Genomic DNA, 19,910 nt, shown 5'->3' with positions numbered 1-19,910 from the left:
CTACACAAAATAGAGAAATTACAGAGGTCTTTCCTATCCTAATAAGTGTTAAAAAGTATACGCCATCTACAGAAATATAAGACCTTAAACAGAATAACGTCCAACTATATTTTAAACGTGATACAATTCATGTGATGTGAAGTCATATCTTCCTTTTTGTTTTTTTTGAGCGAATCAGAATCTGTGTGTGTGTGTGTGTGTGTGTGTGTGTGTGTGTGTGTGTGAGAGAATAGGGATATGCTTAGGGTGTAATGGGAGGGGTGAAGAGAAATACAGTGTTGGTTCCCTGTCTCTTTGTGACATACTCTGTGCCTCCTGCAAAGAAGACGCCACAATGACTGGTGAGTATTTCCATCCTTAGAATAACAACTTACTTATATTGACTGATATTAAATAAATACATGTATTCATAGCAAACAGGCAGTTTTAAATGTGTAGCCATTAAATACCTCACTAAAATAAGTAAGGGCAATTTGGCAAAGGGACATTTACAATTTAATATTCTGATGGAAATTCTGTGTAAGACTTAAAGAGATGTAGGCAACTGTAACAATGGTGTTTTATTGTACAGTGACCTTGTACATACAGTATAGCCTGCTGAATGTCTGATCTGTTAAAAGGTACATTAAGTATTTTCTTTAGGCTTATGTTAACAGGTGTTTATTACATGCATTTTGTATGACTAAAATGTCATATTGTTTGCTGTCCTCAGATCCAAACACGTCTTCTTTTATTCTAGACTTTGGCTCTATTTATGACGAACTCAACTTTACTTATAATGACACCGACTTCAACCTAAACCCCGAGACGCAGCCCTGCGACACATTCCACATGCCATATGCAGTGATCGTTGTTGTCAGCGTGTTTTACGTCCTCATCTTTCTGCTGGCCATTCCTGGGAATCTGGTAGTGGGGCTGGTGATTGGCCTGAGCAAGCAGTCGCTGCCTCCCTCTGACCTGTACCTCCTCCACCTGGCCATTGCCGACATCCTGCTGGCCATTACGCTCCCATTCTGGGCCACCTCTATTACCAAGGGTTGGGTGTTTGGAGGTGCCATGTGCAAAATCATGACCATCCTCCAAGAGCTAAGCTTCTACTCTAGCATTCTCTTCCTGACCTGCATTAGTATGGACCGTTACATGGTGATCGTGAGAGCTATGGAGGCCCGCAGGGCTAACAGACAGCGAGTCAGCTGGGGAGTTTGTGCTGCTGTCTGGACTGTTGGTGTTCTCCTGTCTCTGCCGGGGCTTTTCAATTATTCTTTTAAATCCCAAAGCTCCAATATGATAGTGTGTTCTGAACAGTACGATCCCAGCAGTGCTGACGGGTGGCGGCTGGCCACCAGAATTCTTCGCCACACTTTGGGGTTTTTGATCCCCTTGTCCATCATGCTGCCCTGTTACGGCGTAACCATCAAGCGCCTCCTTCACATCCGTGGGGGATTTCAGCGGCAGCGAGCCATGAGAGTGATCGTGTTCGTGGTCGTTGCCTTCCTGCTTTGTTGGACACCGTACCACCTCGCAGTGATGGCAGACACTTTCTTCAGGTCAAAGATAGTGCCGTACCGGTGCCCAGCAAGGATGGCAGTGGACCGGGCCATGTTTGCCACCCAGAGCCTGGGGCTGCTTCACAGCTGTATCAACCCGGTGCTGTATGCTTTCGTGGGAGAGAAGTTCAGGAAGAATCTGTTTCAGATCATGAGGAAGATCGGCGTCGTGGAGAGAACATCTGTGACGAGAAGCAGCAGGTCTTCACTGTCATCAGAAATCACATCCACATTCTTGTGAGAACACCCAAGAGACACTTTGAACTGCTCACATAAATGAACCACATCAGCGTATGTACTGAAGGATCTCACATGCTGGATAACTTTTGATACTGCATTTTTATTGCAACTCATATTTGGTGGGAAACTCAATCATTTCAAAACAATGACATTTGCCTACAGTTTACCTACATTTGTAAATATTTTTTCATACTTTTCTCTATTTTTTCATCATATTTAACTTGGTTTACAATTTATATGTCTTAGATACCTATTTCTACTTGCATGTTTTTTATTTTTCTATTACTTATTTAAATGAGCATTGTTGGCGGGAGCCAAAGTTCGAAACTTTTGATTGCCCACCACTGCTTCTCTGCAACTTGGTATTCTAAAATTACTTCCAACAATGAGGTATTTGAACGTTGGTTTCAACCCTGTCTGCAATGTTGTTTCAAGTAAAAATCCCCTCCGTTACCTCAGTCACGTCTAGTTCTGAGAAAACTGTTGCAAACATGTTTGTCAAGTCTCAATGTGAGACTATCTTTCAAAACAATAGTATTTCGTCACAACTTTAAGACAAACATCCACTGATGAACACCTTGAGATGCAGCTGAAATCTCTGGGGAAAAAAAAAAGGTAGAATCAAGACACTTCAGCATTAAATAGTGAAACATCTGACCGGTCATTTTTCTTTTATAACTATAGCATATGAATGTGAATTATTCAATTGATTTTATATTATTCAAATTTCCAAATCAATACCAATGTACTTTAACGAGCATTTTACTTCCAGCTCAATGTCTACTGCAGCAAGTGAAGCAGAAACAATACTTGTTGACTTCTTATACATTTTTATAGTAATGTATTTACATTTTTGTAATTAAGTCTGTTTAAAGTTGTATGTATATTTAGCTAAAGACAGCAGATGGTCATTCACATGCCACACAATTTGTAAACTATAGTTGTATATCATCATTAAAGTTTTATAGACATGTACACTGCTATCTGTTTCTGGTTAATATAACACCGCATTACGTCACAAAAGCTTTTACGTTTGACATAAACAGCTGATAGAAGATAAAACTAGTAATGTTTTTACGTGTACAACCACAGCTTGTTCCTGGTAGAAAGAATTTACAAATTTACAAATGAAAAATAGTTGACATTAATAAAATAGTATTATATTTTATACTAATAGGCTAAGTACTACAATTTCTACTCTACAACAACATATACTACAAGCATACTACTACTACTACTACTACTACTAAAGTAATGTATAGTAAATTTGATCTGGAATACATGTATCACTTAGCGTTTTAACATATAGTTACCAAACATCCTGTCCAATAATATGGGTTTAAGAGCATTTTGTGCTCGCCATAATCTGCCAAAAATGTAGGCTACTGCTTGCTAAACTTACATTAATAAGCTATATGGTGCCTGACTAATGTCCTGCTTGTCATATGTCCTTGAACATTTTCAAGTCCCCTGCTTTTCTTACAAGGTAAGTCTTGTTTTACAACATGAAACTGTTAGGATCTGCAGCTTTGACTCTTCCCTGTGGATTCCCCCACACCACCAATGTATCGCCCCTCTTCTGTTTTCTGTCTTGCCGGTGAGAGAGGCTGCGCGTGGCCAATCTGCTTCCACTCACCTGGCTGTCTGTTCAACCAACCACCTGCAAGTCCTCAGCACTGATTGCCATCTCCTCCTGCTTCACTCCTCGTCAGTTCGTTGTTGCAGCCTCAGTGGTAAATACCCGGCCGACTAGCACTTTTTGAATCCCGCTTGTTAGAATTTTTGCTCATTGCCTGTTTTGCCTGCTTGACTCACCTTTTTGTATTTTTTTGTTCCCTCAATCCCTGCCAGGCTCACCTGCTCGTCTGCCACGCTCAGACCCGTAATTTACTCTGTCCTCACTCGGAACCCCGCTCACTACCCCTGGACACCGGCTCCCTTCTCCCGCCCGCGCCATGCTCACCAGTTAGGCTATACCTTTTTGCACATTTACCTTGTTTTTGTTTTTGTGAATAAATTGTTAACTCTTGCCAGTGTCTGCATAGTGGGTTCTGTTCTATTGTTAAGCATATCCTTAACATAAACTGCTTCATTCAGGTCTTCCATGGTGCATGTAACGTTAGCAATATGCTAGTTAGCAGTATCAGCTAAATGCATAGTAATACGCTATTAAGCTACAGGTACTGTTAAGTTATAAATTGCAGTTGCATTTAAACTTTTACTGTTGAGGTACCACGTGTTTTGATTTGTCATTGATAATGTGGTGTTATATTTGTAGCAATAATGCTAGCAGTAGAGTTGCATAGCAATGAGCTAAGTCAGCAGTCAATTTGACTTAAATGTTTGTGAGCTGCAGTATTACAATCACTTGTCTTCAATTTGATTAAAATATATAACATATTTCCATTTATTAAGACAGTAGTAATAGGAACAGGAACTACTGCTAACCTTTTTTTTTTATTTGTTTCTTGTGTTTCAGGTGTTTTACTCACTGAGCACCAACGGATACTCTGCAGAATAGGTAGGATACTGCCTCAACTTTGTTGTTCATGTAGAAGGTCCTTAAAATATCTATTATAGGGCCCCAGCTGCCATCTTGCAATGCTAATGCAGCGATGTTTTCAGTTTCATGATATCTGACCACCTCAACACAATTGGGAGACTTACGCCAGCCTCTACATTTGACCTACAAATTAAATATCTGTCCCATGCTGACCACCCCCTCCTTTTTGCCAAGTGTTTCACTATTTCACATGTTCTACTGACCTCAGGTTGGCTATAAATGACAAGGGGGCGGGAGCCTCGCAGTGAGTGGGCAGACAGCTCACCATGCAGCTGTCATTGTAAGGCTTGCTGGGCTCTGACTGTCATTTCCCCCTTTAGACAGGCTGGCAGTGGCAGGGGGAGATCATGAGTGGGGTGGTTTAGCTCATGGGATATGGAGGGGGGGGGCACTGTGCAACTTGCTGGACAGGACTTGGTGCTTGAATTCAAACAGAAGCCAAGCAAGAGCATATCTCAAGGCTGCTGGGAATAAAGAGGACACACGCTGAAGATTTGCCTTACTCTGCAGAGAAGTTACACACCACTGGGAAATTGTTATAAAATACTAAAAGGTCAGAGGACATCGGGAAAAGGAGAGGAAAAGCAAGGCCGCCACTTCCAGGAGACAAGTCAAGGGAGCTGTTAATGCAACATGATCCAGTGTGTCTTGCCCTAAAAATACCTCTGGGCAGGAGAGTGGCAGCTATCTCTATCTGCTTAATTACTTGGTAATCAACCATTTATTTTTCTTCTTCGGACAAAAGCTGAGGTCAGAGAACAGCGATTTGAGAGGAATTTATTCACCGCAGATATGCATCGAAATATTATAGTTTGGCTTTTCAAGTTATAGAAAGTTATCGATCTTACATAAAAACAATGTGAGAACTTTGTTAACAGTAATTTATATGTAAAGCCTGCTCATAGATTCTAATGTCCTTGCTGGATTTTGCTTCAGAATACTAAGAGAGGGCCCAGGCAGTGTTGTAGCCACACAATCCTCATACACAGGTACAGAATCCATTGTAGGATTCACCAAATCGTTTCAACCATGAGAAAAGCTGAGGTGCAAATGACCCTGAAAAAAGGGGCAGATGAAGCAGCGGCACCCCCGAGCCCCATCATCCCCCCAAAGCGGTCCAAAGCAAGCCCAGAGCAAGCTGTCCCGGACCCTCGAGGACCTGGCTATTCTACCCCAACGCCACCTGTTTTTACACGCAAAATGAGGAACGCCGCTGTGGGGACAGGCTGTGACATCCGTCTGAAGGTGACTGTGGCTGGAGACCCGCAGCCCTCCCTGTACTGGTACCACAATGATGACCTCCTCAACATGGAGAACCAGGAGTACGGCGGGCTCTGGATTAGGGATTGCAAACCCAGTGATGCTGGCCTCTACACCTGCATCGCCAATAATCACCTGGGAGAGGCCCGGAGCAGCGCTGTGCTGGCTGTCTTGGATCTGGGTGAAGGTAATACTCCTAAATACATATAAAACTTCACACTATCTACACTGGCCCTCAAGTAGAGAAGACTTAGATGTTTCTAGATTGGTTTGTTAGCATTCTATGTGGTGTCTAAATCAAATAGTGCAAGGAACTACTAAAGCATAATATTATACTCCTAAAGTATTTAGGAACCTAAACTATATAAAAACACTTAGCAAGTAGCCTGAAATGGATTTGACTACAAAACCTATAGTTCCTCTTAACCCCTTTTAAAATAATTAGATAGCCATCTGATATCACAACATAATTCCGTCTTCTAATGCACCGTTACGTGTTTAAGAATATCAGTATGTCATATCAAGCTGACAATGAGGTTTTAACTACAAACCAATTAATTCTAGTATTATGAAGATTACCCAGCATGCCAAAAGGCAGAGGGGTCTCATTTATAAAACTGTGCGTAGGATCTTTACTAAAAATGTACGTATGCCCAAAAGCCAAAAATGACGTACGCCAAAAAAAAAAATCAGATTTATAAAACAGATTACCCACACCCAAATGTGCGTACGTGAATCAGCCTCTTATCCCGCCATGTACACGGCCATTTCTTACCATAAATAGTCAATGCAAAGCACCTCATGAATGCTGATCAGTATGTTAATGACCCTGGTAGTTGTTCTTTACGCCAAATCATGATGACTGGCGGGGGAAAAGCAAAAAACTTCTCAGGAATTGCTGCAAATTGAATTATAATTTCGGCCTGTTCTCTCACAGTGTAGGGAAACCTGATCTATAGACTACCTACTGTATATTAATAATACCGTCCAAAATGGCAGGCATTACGGCACTCGGGGACAGCTTCGATATACCATATATGATAAGATTGAACAAGAATTGGTTTCCCCCAGAGTGGCGAGGACCTGTATTTGGACCGGGATGGCACGGTTCCGGCGCGTTGCCCTCTCTACTGGACCCAATTCAGTACATAGATCCAAGAGCTCAGCTTTTCGGCATATTAGCCAGTCATCGTCATGGTCCCTGAAGTCTCTTTCTCTCCTGATCCTTCCATTGGCGTAGTCCTCCTGCAGGGCCAGCAGTGCCATCATGCAGCATTACGCACGGGGGTCACGGCAGTATTTATGTTTACAACAATTTGTGATTGTAGACAACTTGCCAAAATCACAGCATCAACTAGTGGTATCCCCCACCTCTAGATACAATTTGAAGACGAAAGTCTAATAGGCAAACACAGGTTTCTTTAACAGTATTAAAGTTCGGATTGATAACGAGGACATTAAGTGTAATGATTGTGCAAGAGCTGTGTTATTTTTCCAAAAAAAAGTTCCCCAAAGCATCTAGAAAGGGGCACAACAAGCATAGGAATAAACTGGTTCTGTACAAAGACATCAGTGTCAACAAGAACTATTTTGACTAACTTGTGTCATATAAGGTGTGATAGATGGATACCATATACTGAACAAATTGAATTGTTGCATTAGTTCAAATTGTATGTACTGTATGTTAGAGATATTTATCCAAAACAAATTCCCATTCGTCCTTCTATTGTGCAGAGAGGGGGGGGAGAGGGTTGTTGTAACTCGATGCGACACTGCATTTTTGAAAGATGTCCTTCTAAAATGTTTATCTTTTACACTGTAGGTGACACAGATGATATCTTGCAAACAGAGGTACTCTGTGAAGTCTGATTTATTTTCAGGTTGTTAAAAAAAGAGTTTTATGTTATGCTCTTGGAGTTCCACATTTGAAGCAATATATATCTTAGTGTTTTAACAAGGAATTGTCTGTATTGCTGTTTGAGATTAGCATTTGAAGAGAACGTTGATTAGATTTCCACCATGCATGCAGAGACACTGAAAATAACTCGTTCTTTAAACAACATGCTTTTAAAAAATTTGGCTAAAGCGAGTTTGTGACAGTGTATTACGGTCAGATTCCTCAATTTCTAGCCAAGGATGCTTGGAAGGCCACTGTAGCTCTTCTCTGTTAAAGCACTGTTTGTCCATTGCGAAGCCTCTTATTATGCATCTTGTGATCTCCAGCACTGATCTAAATTCAGCTCATCTGAGTGCTTTGGCCACCTCAGCTGCTTTGAAAAATGGCATTACCAGCTCCACAAATATGCCTTTCATATATCAGCTCAAGTACTTTGTCATTGTTCCGCAGTGCTCGGCATGAGTGTGTAGTGGAAACTCACTCTTCAACTTAGAACTGCCTTTTCTTGCTGAGAATATATGTCAAGACTCATCACTGCTGAATACAGTTCAATCAGTTCAATATGAGTAAAGTTTTGGCAAATGATAGCATTCTCTGATGATGTAGAATAAAGGACTGGGTGCTTGCATAACGATCCTCGCTGAGTTCAAGCAACAATATGCTTTGTGCAAGCTCAGGACTGAAATTGAGTACTTAAAAGAGTGGTGGTGTCTGCAGACTGGGCAACGTGATGACAAGGGTTCTTTTTAGTGTGGGCAGCAATAAACCACAGTGTATTACATTTCCTTAGCTGTATAAATATGGGATGCTTGGACATAGTCCACGTAAACGAAACACCATCAACTGTGAGTACTTGAAAAATTAACAACAGGAAGAGATGCTGATAACAAAACATCTCCATTTTGGTGTGATTCTTGGAAAAGTCATTGAGCTTTTCTTCTAAAATTCTTTTGTTTTCAACTTAAATCAGTAGGACTGGCTTTCTTTTGAATGGTGCAAAACACCAGATTAGAAAATGAAGACAGCAAGCCTACGATATTAACTACAGTAATTACACCTTTTTTTTTTTTTTTTTCAGTGCATAGTCATTAATTGGTCAGCATAAAGCTTGGGCTTGACAAATCTTTATTTGATCACAACTTCATGTATTCTATGGCAGAATGAATGTATTTTCACAGTTCACACGTTCTCACTGTGTCACCTCACTAATGTATTGCATGCGGCACATCAGGCGAGCCACTTTATGTGGAAATACAGTAAAAATAGAGAAGCAAGATGAAAGGGTGAGGGTTTCCCCACGCCCTTGTAATACTGTATGATAGCAGTCTTAGTGCTCAAACAGCTCACTTGAGGGCATTACCAAAAAACGTGTTTTCATGTAAGCAGGCAACACAACAGTCACACAGATTCTTATAGTTCTGTTTTTAAGTGAGATCAATCTATCAGCTGGACAAGAGCATTGTTAGCATTGACAGGCAATGAGGATTATGCAAGCAGTCGTCCATATGCTCCTGGATCCTCTCTTCTGTGTGTGTGGTACACTCAAAATGATCTAGATAGATTGGGAGATTTTATGCATTACAAGTGAAGCAGATACTGAATATCAGAAACAGTTGTAGCTCCACAGTAATGATTAGTCAATTAGTTTTCTTCAAACAAGGCTTGAAAACCAGCTCTTGGTTCAGAAGTTTTTATTTGGCTCTCCATTTTAACCTTCAGTTTGATTCAACTCTCTGCTGCTTTGCCATGTGCGTAGTCTACAGCTGTCCCATCACTCAATGATACTGGCTGAACCCTTTCTCTCTCTCTCCCTCTTTGAAAATGTCTCTCTGTACCGCCCCCCTCGTCTACCAACTCTCCCTAGTTATTTATACATTGGAATGTGCCAGGCCTTAGATTTTTGTGATGTTAGCAGGCCAACATCTCTCCTGTTACACAGGAAGACATCACTGCTAATTGTAGCCCGGCCCTGTATGACTTTTTTTTTCTCCCTCTACCGATCTGGGAAAGGAACAGTTTTGAATCCACTAAATGAAAATGCAGATGCATAAATGTCTGCCATATGTTGTGATGTCATGCATCTCTCATGATCCGTACTGTTTTTACTAAACAATGTCTCTCTTTTTGGAGTTTTTGCATTTGATTGTGCAGTCAGTGGATTATTCAGTCAAATATGTTTGAATGTACCTGAACTGTACAAATAATAACAGTAAAGCAACAGATAAATAAATCTGCATTTAATATGGTTACTTGGCAAAACAAGTTGCTGAAACAAGAAATATTAGCATTGGGCATCTGTTTCCTGGCCACCTCTGTCTTGGTCTTGGTCACCGAAAAACACGTGGCACTTTAGAGGGGAAATGCTTCGCCAGGCTCACCTGCTAGTTGCTCACTTTGTCTGTCATTTGTGGATAGCGTACAGTGGGTTTATCTTGAGTTTCTCGTTGAAAAATAGGTCCTTGCTGCAGCAGAAAACAACTATGATGAGAGCTGTGAGAGGAAACCAAAACAGTAAAGTTGGCAGGCGTAAAACCGAAACAATTACATGAAAGAGGAGGTTGTAGAGTTAGGTGATCATTATCTGTAGATCTCTCTCCAAGTGACACCTTGATCATAACACACAGTCATTTGACTCATTGTTCATAAGAAAATATTGATTAGTGCAGCTTTAAATCTGCATTAACAACTTACCACTTGGGCCAGTGGAATATATCTGTAAACACAAAACTGAAATATTAGCACCTTTTGAGTTGATCTGAAATCCTCCTTCCTGCTGCCTTGATATTCTGCCAACAGGCTTTTTCAAAAATGTTTCAAATAGTTTGGCCTCAGATTGTTACCTCGTCTCTTCTATCAGGTGTCTTCCAACAGGCCCTGAAAACTTCCTCAATCTAAACACGTCAGTCACTAATGAGCAATTATAGGCCCATATCAAACCTTCTATTTCAAGATAAAATTATTGAAAAAGTTGTACGTTTCAACAGCTCAACAGCTTCTCTGATATGCACTACATATCTGAAACATGTCTTCCAGAAAACTGCAGGTCCACTGCTACTCTCAAGTTCTTTTTAATCAAGGCTGAAGACCTTTCTGTTAGACGTTGCCTTCTATTAAATCAAGTAATTGTTTATTTCTCACACTGCACTGTAACTTTTATTCTTGTTTTTTTTTTTATATATATTCTTGTATTTTTATACCCTGTCTCATTCTATTTTAGCTTGCTTTTATTTCTATCTCTGCAAATTGGTCTTTAATGTTTCATGTAAAGAGCTTTTTATTGCCTCGTTGTAGAAAAGTGCTATATAAATAAACTTACCTTGCATTGGTGAGACTGAACCAAACAGAAAGCTCCAGGCAGTAAAACCAAAAGACTAAGCTGAAAGATGTGAAAATCTGCTTAGAGCAGATGAGAATGGCAGAGGGGAGTGACTACTATCAGTTTAGTAACTGTAATGTATGTAATATTATAGTGATTATATTTGAAAAAAAAGAAGAAAAAAAAGCTATATTGCCTGTTTAAAGCTTGCAGAGTAATATACGGTTTGAAGAGACCTACTACTGGGAACTTTAGATGTTACCACTGAGCATGACCATGGCCTCTTTCCAGTAGTTTCCTCACCATGTTGTCTTCCTTTTGACCTGGGCCTTTAATGTGAGTGAACAGGTGGAGCTGCAGTTACACTGTGGAAATCCCCTACATCACCATGTGGCTTTAATAAGTAGACACTAGTAGATCAACAAATGAATGTTTAAAGTGCCCATATTATGCTCATTTTCAGGTTCATAATTGTATTTTAAGGTTGTACCAGAATAGGTTTACATGGTTTAATTTTCAGAAAACACCATATTGTTGTTGTACTGCACCGCTCTCTCTCACTGCTGCAGAGCCTCTTTTCAGCTGGTCTCTGTTTTAGCTACAGAGTGAGACCTCTTTTCTTCTTCTTCTTCTTCTTCTTCTTCTTCTTCTTCTTCTTCTTCTTCTTCTTCTTCTTCTGTACTATCTTTGATTGCACATGCGCAGTAGCTCAGATGTAGATCATGTCAGCTAGCTAGCTCCAGACAGTAAAAGAAAGGCTGTTTCTCCAACTTCAGTCAGTTACAAGGCAGGATTAGCTGGGAGACTTCTTCTAAATGAGGGCGCACATGGAAGTAGTTCTTTTTGTAGATTACTTGTGTGTGTTGTAGCAGTGCTTTGCTATTGAGAATGAGGTAGCATGCTAGCGTTAGCATGCTAACACTAACGCTAATGCTACGAGCTAACAGTTGTGGTTAGCCAGCCACTTCTTCGGCTTGTGACCACCGAAGCCGTGCCGATTTTGACCAGCTCACCCGGAGACTGAAGGCAAGACACATTCAGAAACTGTATCTCACTCAAAACAGCATAGATGGATTTTTTTCAAAGTTTGTATGTGTGTGGAAGCACCAGAGAACACCCCAAATCCCAGAAAAAGTATTTTTTTACATAATATGGGCACTTTAATGGACAAGAAATCCTGAAGGGTAATTAATGGAGCTCATTAGAGCTGTAACGACTGTTTTGTCTTAATCGCAGTAACTCCAATCTGAATTTTCGAGCATATGAGGGACGATATGGTTCATGCAAAAACAGCATGGCAATGAGTAAACATGGTCAAATTACTGAAATCTCTCCCTGGTCTGAAATTATTAAGCCCCTCTGAGATAAGTAGCCATCATGCACAGTGTGGATTTTCTGAAGCCTAAAAAGAGAGCCAAGGGGAGGTGCAGAATTCTAGTTTTCTCTCAGACCACCTGAAATAATTTTTTACTGAAATATGTAAAGTTTGCTCGACGACTCCAAATACAAATTGCCTACTACAGCTTTGGGAAAACGGATTAGTTTTTACTGGAGTCCATTGGTGGAAAATTATGATTCTTAAATGAGCTCTTTTAACTTTCAATTATTCAAGAAAATTCCTGAATCAAGTTGATTTTCTCTGTAGTAGCATGACACATTTTCATGCCTACTGGTACTTAAAAAAACCCACTAACACATAATCACCTGGCAAAGTTCCTATGGCTCATCAGAAACAATTTGCAGAGAAAGAAATGTGACTGTCAAAACAAAACTAAAACCAAAGAGCTAAAAAGCTTCAGGGACTGCAGAGTTGGGTAATAATTCTCTGATTTCACCTCTATGAGCAACTCCTCTCACATGACATGTAGGAATTATATCTGTTGATGATAATATAACAATTTCTTTAGTGAAGCTTTAAGAAAAACAAATGCCAATACATTGAGGGTGCAATAATTAGCATTTTAGCATCAGTAAGTCATTCTAACACTGGGTATGTCATAGTAACCATAAAACTCATAACAAAAGCTGAATAGACTGGCAGCCTCTGCATTCATTGTGTGACACCAGCAGTTTATAGCATGTTGTAAAAAAAAAAAACACCTTAATATAACACATTACTCAGACTAACTAATATGTATACAGTTATACTGAGAACACAATTACTGTGCTACAGGGTATTATTCCAGTACATGGCCAGCGCCAAATCGTACTGCAGCTAACGCTAAATGATTGCGTTATTTTTGTCACAAGACAGAGGATGATGTCAGATTTCCCCTTCGTAAAATGAATTTATATATGAAAAGAAACAGAAAAAGGTACACAGTAAGTGCAGCTCCTTAGCAAACTGATATTACATAATAAACAAACTATGGAATTAAGTCTGTAGGTAATTGCAGTTATGAACATGGTAACCATATTCTGTGGCTGCAACCATTAGATATTTAATAGGAGTTATTATGGATGTACCTTCATGTATAACGCTGTAAAGTTAGTGCCTTTTTAAGCGTAGGTTTATTTCAAAATGTGATGTTACTTAGGTGTGTGAGCATGCTCACTGTGTTATTTTGTCCTGAGCACAGTGCCCTGCTATATGAATTGAAATGTCATTTCTAAGCGTAGCTATTTCTGTGTACTGAGTTATACTCGGTGGTGAAATGAAATGTGTAAGCAGTAGTGCCTACTCCTTTCCCTCGGGGTAAAGGATTCTTAGATACTGAGTCTTTCAAAATAAAGCATGTGAGAATATCCAAGAACTATTACACTAAACAAATCAAACATTAGCAGCTGAAAATGTTTACGTACATCAGCTATTATATTTTGTGTGTAGCAGTGAGTACGACAACTAAGCCCATCACATCCTTTGGAAATAGGATTGCTTTGTGTAGTGAGTCTAAGCAGCCAGTAACACGTTTGCTGTGAGAGCTAACGGTGTTCCAGTAATGCAGAGGAGTGAGGAGGTCCCTTTAGCTGTTGCAGTTATTCTCTCCGTCTCTGCCGACAACACAACATCGGCTCGTTACACCAGTTAAGCCACAGACACAGAATAAGCCACAGACACATGGGGAGGAAGGAAAAAATGAAAAATGTCTACCAATGCTGTGGAACAGTGATCTCAAGGGGGCTGGATCACTCCCACTGGTTTTTCTGCCTATCAGTGTGCACTGCCTGTGAGGTGGAACACAGCGGGGGAAGATGCTTACACTGTCGCTGGCTATTGTGTGGACAGGGGGGCTCCCTCAGAGTGGATGATATGCATGCAACAGACATTTCCACCTGCGGATAGCGGTCTACGCTCTACGCTTCTCTGAAACGGATTCTCTCAGAAGAAGTGCTGACACTCTGAGGTGCAACTTGTTATATAATGGACCAAAGTCCTTTCCATTTTTCTTTGCATTTGATTGAGAAGCTTTAACCTGCATGTTAGCAGACTTACAATATATGTCAAGTTGAATCTTTTACCTCCAAGTCAGACATTAATAGCTGATGTCTTTATAGAAAATGTCCTGATTTAGGCGTGTAGTAATGGCTCGGAACCCCCAGCGTATCTCGGGGAATACCCTGCTGCTGAATGTGAGCCAAGCCAAAAAATCCCTGTCGAGGACATACCAGCAGTGGCTATGAAAAAAATCCCGACCAAAGACAAAAAACAGGCAAGTGCTATTTCATGTTATCTTTGTCAATCATACTTCTATTCTATTTATTATATACTGATTCAAGCATTTACTATATGTAGAACACACAAAACTGTAAAACGTTCCATGTGGAATGTTGTCAGGAGCATTTTTATTAACATTACTGCTCAGCAACTGGCCGCACAATGTTTTCTCAACTGACGGTGTCAGATGCAATGACACTGATTAAAGGATATGAAGCTACTCTGTGCACTTTTAATCGAAAGGGAAAGAGATTAGACCAGTGTTATTGTGGAATATAATCACGTTGGTCAACAGAAACTAGCATTAGAACTCTGATTAGAAATCACCAAGCTCAAGGCACCGCCATAGCTTTGAACTAACTTCAAGGAATTGTGAGTTTCACTAAAACGCTGATATATTGTGATATTCCTCTTTTAAGGGGTCATAGGTTTCTTTATCGTTAGATATAGATATCGTGAAACTATTGAAATATGGTAATGTTACAGTGTGAGTCTTAAAATAGCAGAAATAAAAATAGAATCAAGAAGATGATTAAAAGACAAAGCCTATTTTCTTTTTCTCCTCTTACAAATGTCACAACAACAAAGAGGGCAAAACTCAGGTGGTACTTAATGTATAAATCTCATTTTGGAGGATGCAACTGGAGCTATGTGGTTTCCTGCAGGGTTGCAGCGACAGGTTTATGAACCACACTATCCTGGGATTATAGTGGGATCTATACAGTAATACCCCATGCAGTCACTCACTGCCATCATACCCCTGTCAATCCAAACTAATTAAGCTGTGTGATGTCTAAACGCCTCCTATGTCGGAACTTGCTTACTACTTAAGATGTGCTTTAAGGCAGAGTTGAAAGAATCTAAACCGTTTTTCTTTAAAGTAATGTATAGATGTTTTCACTATCATTCAATGAAACCTCTGTAATTTACAAATGCAATTTTCTTAACCAAAGTTCATCCAAAGGAGTTAATCATAATCAAATGTTGTTCACTATTCCTCTAACAATGTCCATACCCGAATCCTGGGGTTTGTCTGATGAAAAGTGTTGTCGATCAGTCAATTTTCTGATGCAGTGGCCTAATTCCATACTTCACTGTTTACGACATATAGTAAGTATACTGTTTTGCAGTTAGTATATTGAAAATAAAAAAAATACTTCATGAATATGTTTTAAACTAACTGGAAATGCTATAATAATTGCGCCATCAGACGTCAATCAAACTGTACCATAGTCGTTAGAATACATGGATGGGCTGGGAACCATCAATGTCTGTACCAAATTGTTTTTTCAAACTTTTGTTTATTGATGAGCTATTTCAGTCTGGACCAAAGTGGTGGGCTGACAGACATGGCCATCCCTTGAGCCACACCACCAGCATTAAAAACGAATGCACCTTTAATTAAATGCTCTTGTGTATACTCAGGGCCAGATGTACGTACATTTGCAAATGTGGCGTTATCAGCGCCATGGCCAACCCGCAGAAAGCAGAAAATGTCGTATTTACCAAACCTGCAGTTCATCGGGTAATCAGCGCCTTTCTCCGCCCACTGTACCGTAAATTGCACTGTAGCAAAGCGTTAAGTACTGGTGCTATGATACGGCTGAGTGCAGACTGCCATATTCCCACTGCTGATGCTATCACTGTTTGAAATGATCCTGATGCCAGTATTTGTAATGTAGCGAGGAGTTTAACAACTGCTGGAATGGAATGTGAACACTGAGTTGGAGATTCAATGTCATCCTTGATTTCTTCCAGTGACTGTAATATTGCATGGCTGCTTAATCTGTAACGCTTAATGATTTTGTGTTCACTCAATGGAAAAAGTGTGATCCTTGTGGCAAAAATGTTTTCAGCTCGTCTCCTTGGCCTACGTCTTCGTCTTGCTCGGAGCACTGCTACCATTTTACCAGGAGGCAGATGCAAGGAAACCTGCTTCCAGGTTTACACATGCTTTTACGAGGCGGAGAATTTTCACCACAAAATAGGGGCGCGCTGTCACGGGCGGTTTTTGTACATACCGCGGAATACATAATTAGGCGCACTTTACGCTTCCCCTCCCATCTCTTTATGGGAAACTCCCACTTTCCCCTTCACCCCCCCATGAATGCATATCAGTCCCTCCAGAAAAACGCGATTATGCGATCGCATAATTCAATGCATAATCAGCCAAAGTCTGCATATTTATGCATGCATTTTTTCAAATACGCCGCACTTTTGCCGCATAAATTGCAGATTTCCGCGCAAAATATGCGGGGCTTGCATGATTTCATAATCCCCGCATTTTCGTTGTCACATCTATATCTTAGCAGAAAGTTGAAAAATGTTGCGTTTCCCCCACACAAGACATTTCCCCCTGTTGCCATGGGAACGTTATGAAGTGACGTAATTACGCGACGTGAACATCATCGAGAAGCTGCAAACCCCGCGATGAAGCCACGATGAACCCGCAATTTCATCGCACAATATTGCATCAATATCCCGCATATTCCATCGCATTTTTTAAGAAAACATGCCCACAACAATCACAAAAAAACTCTTTTTCTGGAAGGACCGGCATATGCATGACACGGAAAAGCGCAATTTGCCATTTTCAGTTCCCGCGACAGGCAGTCTGCCCTTTTACCTCAGTGCGGCCTGTTTGTACATACCTCGCCATCCTTTTCGCGCACATTGCGAAACAAATACGCCTGAAGTGGGCACAAAAGCGTTAGTACATCTGGCCCCCAGTCTTACTAAACTTGGCATTTTCATGCAGCATGTGCAGTATGGCCTAAATAAGATATAATGACTGGCCTCTTGGAGATGTTGCGGCAACATCATTTTTTTTGTTGGTAGTTCTGGAACATCTCACTCTTTGTACAATGTGTCTGTTTTCTTATTTTTAATCAAGTCAGCGTAAAGACCGACAGAAGCTTATCATGGCTAACAGCTCTTATCATTTTTGGTTTATGGAATTGTTTAGATTATCAACTCGACACATGACTAGCTATTAGAACAGCTATTTAATCAATAGACATTTTATTACTATTACTATTTCGGACTATAGAAATGATTACTGTAATGTGCATTATTGTACTTTTTGTTTGTGAACACTGCTTCGATATTTAAGATTTGGACAAAGTTTGCTGATGCTTACGAGTGCTTTTTCGAAACCGTTGTACATTTTCTAAATACAATGTAATTCTCATATACAATGCGTACAACAGACTCTGCTGGTGGCATTTAAGACATGCTCATATATAAAACATCTGCATTTGTAACTGCTTTATCAGAACATTAGGTGCTATTCTGTGAAAAAGATTGCATTGAAAATGTCCAAGGGAGTTTTGTTTAGAAATCTGCAAAGTAGTCATATGATTTAAATATTGCATGAATGTGCAACTTATGTATATTTAATAGTTTTAAGTAACAGCATGAGCTTGACACACACGCAACATGCAAAACACTTTGAGAGTTTACCGGTTTTTGTCTTTCCACTGAATTCATACAACATTCCCAGTATTTCTCTACCGCGTTCAGTATGAATAACATAACCCTATTGTGTTCTCTTACTGCAAGGGAACATCAGATAGCCTCTGTTTTTTATAAGTAAGTCCACCTACTGTGAAGCAAACGCCTCATGAGAGCTGCTCGGATACCAATGACTCAATACTGCTTTCTATTTTGAGTCGGAGGAAAATAGTCATATCTTTCAAATAGTACAGCTGGAACAGCTTTTTAGCTTCAAATGGATAAAATGGAGAGAATGTTTTTTTTCCTGAAAATACTAAAACACCTATTTATTTTGATCCAACGTATTATATTCCCTTTCTTAACATTAACTTGAAGATGCTGATAAGAAAATGAGAAATGTTAAGGACTCAGCAACTATTCAGCTGCAGCAAATGTAGTACATTTAGCCTAGCTGTGCTAATGAGACCCCGAGGGTGAAAACTTTTCAAGTCTAATGACAGTCATAATCTAATAGAGATGAGGTCCAATGCAATGGAAAACTGAAGTTGAAGGAGATTAATTTAATCTTGGATATGTTGTTTTTTAAAATGCATATATATATATATATATATATATATAGATATATATATATATATATATATATATATATATATATATATATAGATATATAGATCTATATCTATATATATATAGATCTATATCTATATATATATAGATCTATATCTATATATATATAGATCTATATATATATATAGATCTATATATATATATATATATATATTAGACTAGTGTACCTGTTTATTCTTCACAGCTGGGATTCTGTTCTAAATATATTGCACAATTGAAATGTCTCCTTCAACATGAATTTGCCCTGGGATTTTTCAGTTGCCTTTCACCAAACACCATTAAAGTAAATTAGATAATGTAGTCTATTGGTTCCTATAGTAACAGTGTGCACTATTTTATTCTTCACTATGGAAACATGGTTTTCCACTAGTGTTGAAAGATCTTACACTATTTGTCTCAACTAATGGTGTTCTTCAAATATTGCTCCAGTTCTATTGAGTCTAATTCAGTGAGAAATCATTTCTCATTGTTTTATGTCTTTTCTTTTCAGATTCCGAAACAACAGAGGATGAAGGTGACCAATTTGAGACCAAAGAAGATGGTGGGGATGTTGAGGACCAGGCTGTGCATACAGGTATCCACCATGTTTCCAGCTTGCAATTATTCCTTTAGACAAATGTGGATTTTGTTACATTTCTGTTTTACTGATTTCCACCAATGCTACAATATTGCAACATTTATAGACATTAATGAGAAATCTGAAACTGGCCACTAATGGGCAGTGGAATGAGCTGAAAACACAACATTGACATATTGTCACTTGATAACGTTATTATGGTGAAGGTTTTAGCAGCAACTTTCACATTTATTCATCTACATGATGAATGTTAGTTCAATATTTGCTCTTTTAGCCCTGTTTTGGAAATACTGGCTCTTTAGCTGCTTATTGCTCCACTGTGTTGTGACCCAGTCGCTAAGTTAGTCCGTGTCCGTTTGGTGCTGGATATGTAATGTACAGTTCGTAAAACAGAGCTTTTTCTGTGAAAATAGCTGGCTGCTTTGGCTGAAAACAAGGCTGACGAGAGATGAGTTTGCATGCTGGAAAACCTTGTTTGATGATCAATGCAAGAACCTGATTGCTTACCTGTATCATATATCGTATCTCCTCTTTACATGAGATGCAGTGATGGACACATGTGCAGAAGATGACAGTAGAACACATGGATATGAGGATCACTCTATCACAACCAGGCAAGGCAAAGAAACATGCAAATAACCCTAGCAGTTTAAAAAAAACCAACTCAGGCTGCTGATTGTATTATTGGACTCAGATTCCCTACTAAAATACAATGAGAACACAATGTGAATTAGTAACAACCTACTGATTCCAACAGATTTTGCTTCAAACC

The 19,910-nt window shown here is 39.6% G+C and overlaps 2 protein-coding genes across 3 annotated transcripts in view; both read left to right on the top strand.

Annotated features, from left to right (window-relative positions):
• The first annotated feature begins 234 nt into the window (after positions 1–234).
• Positions 235–2,762, top strand: LOC144526047 (C-X-C chemokine receptor type 2-like). 2 transcript variants are annotated; one of them, XM_078263218.1, is made up of 2 exons: positions 235–341; positions 713–2,762. In XM_078263218.1, the coding sequence occupies exons 1-2, from the start codon at positions 335–337 to the stop codon at positions 1,786–1,788; spliced, it is 1,083 nt and encodes a 360-aa protein (XP_078119344.1). In that variant the 5' UTR covers positions 235–334; the 3' UTR covers positions 1,789–2,762. The 2 variants fall into 2 exon arrangements, with proteins under 2 accessions (XP_078119344.1, XP_078119345.1); XM_078263219.1 differs by having other exon boundaries at positions 242–341; positions 740–2,762.
• Positions 2,763–5,379: 2,617 nt separating this feature from the next.
• The window catches only part of spegb (striated muscle enriched protein kinase b), a 44,769-nt gene continuing 30,238 nt past the window's right edge, over positions 5,380–19,910 (top strand). The window contains exons 1-3 of the mRNA XM_078262864.1: positions 5,380–5,797; positions 19,052–19,135; positions 19,472–19,478. Of these exons, the coding sequence (XP_078118990.1) occupies positions 5,380–5,797; positions 19,052–19,135; positions 19,472–19,478 (509 nt within the window). The remainder of the gene's footprint in view (positions 5,798–19,051; positions 19,136–19,471; positions 19,479–19,910) is intronic.

The sequence above is a fragment of the Sander vitreus genome, chromosome 11 (assembly GCF_031162955.1).
Source record: "Sander vitreus isolate 19-12246 chromosome 11, sanVit1, whole genome shotgun sequence".
NCBI lineage: Eukaryota > Metazoa > Chordata > Actinopteri > Perciformes > Percidae > Sander > Sander vitreus.
The sequence above is the reverse complement of the archived record's forward strand: the minus strand, read 5'-3'. Positions and strand labels throughout refer to the sequence as shown.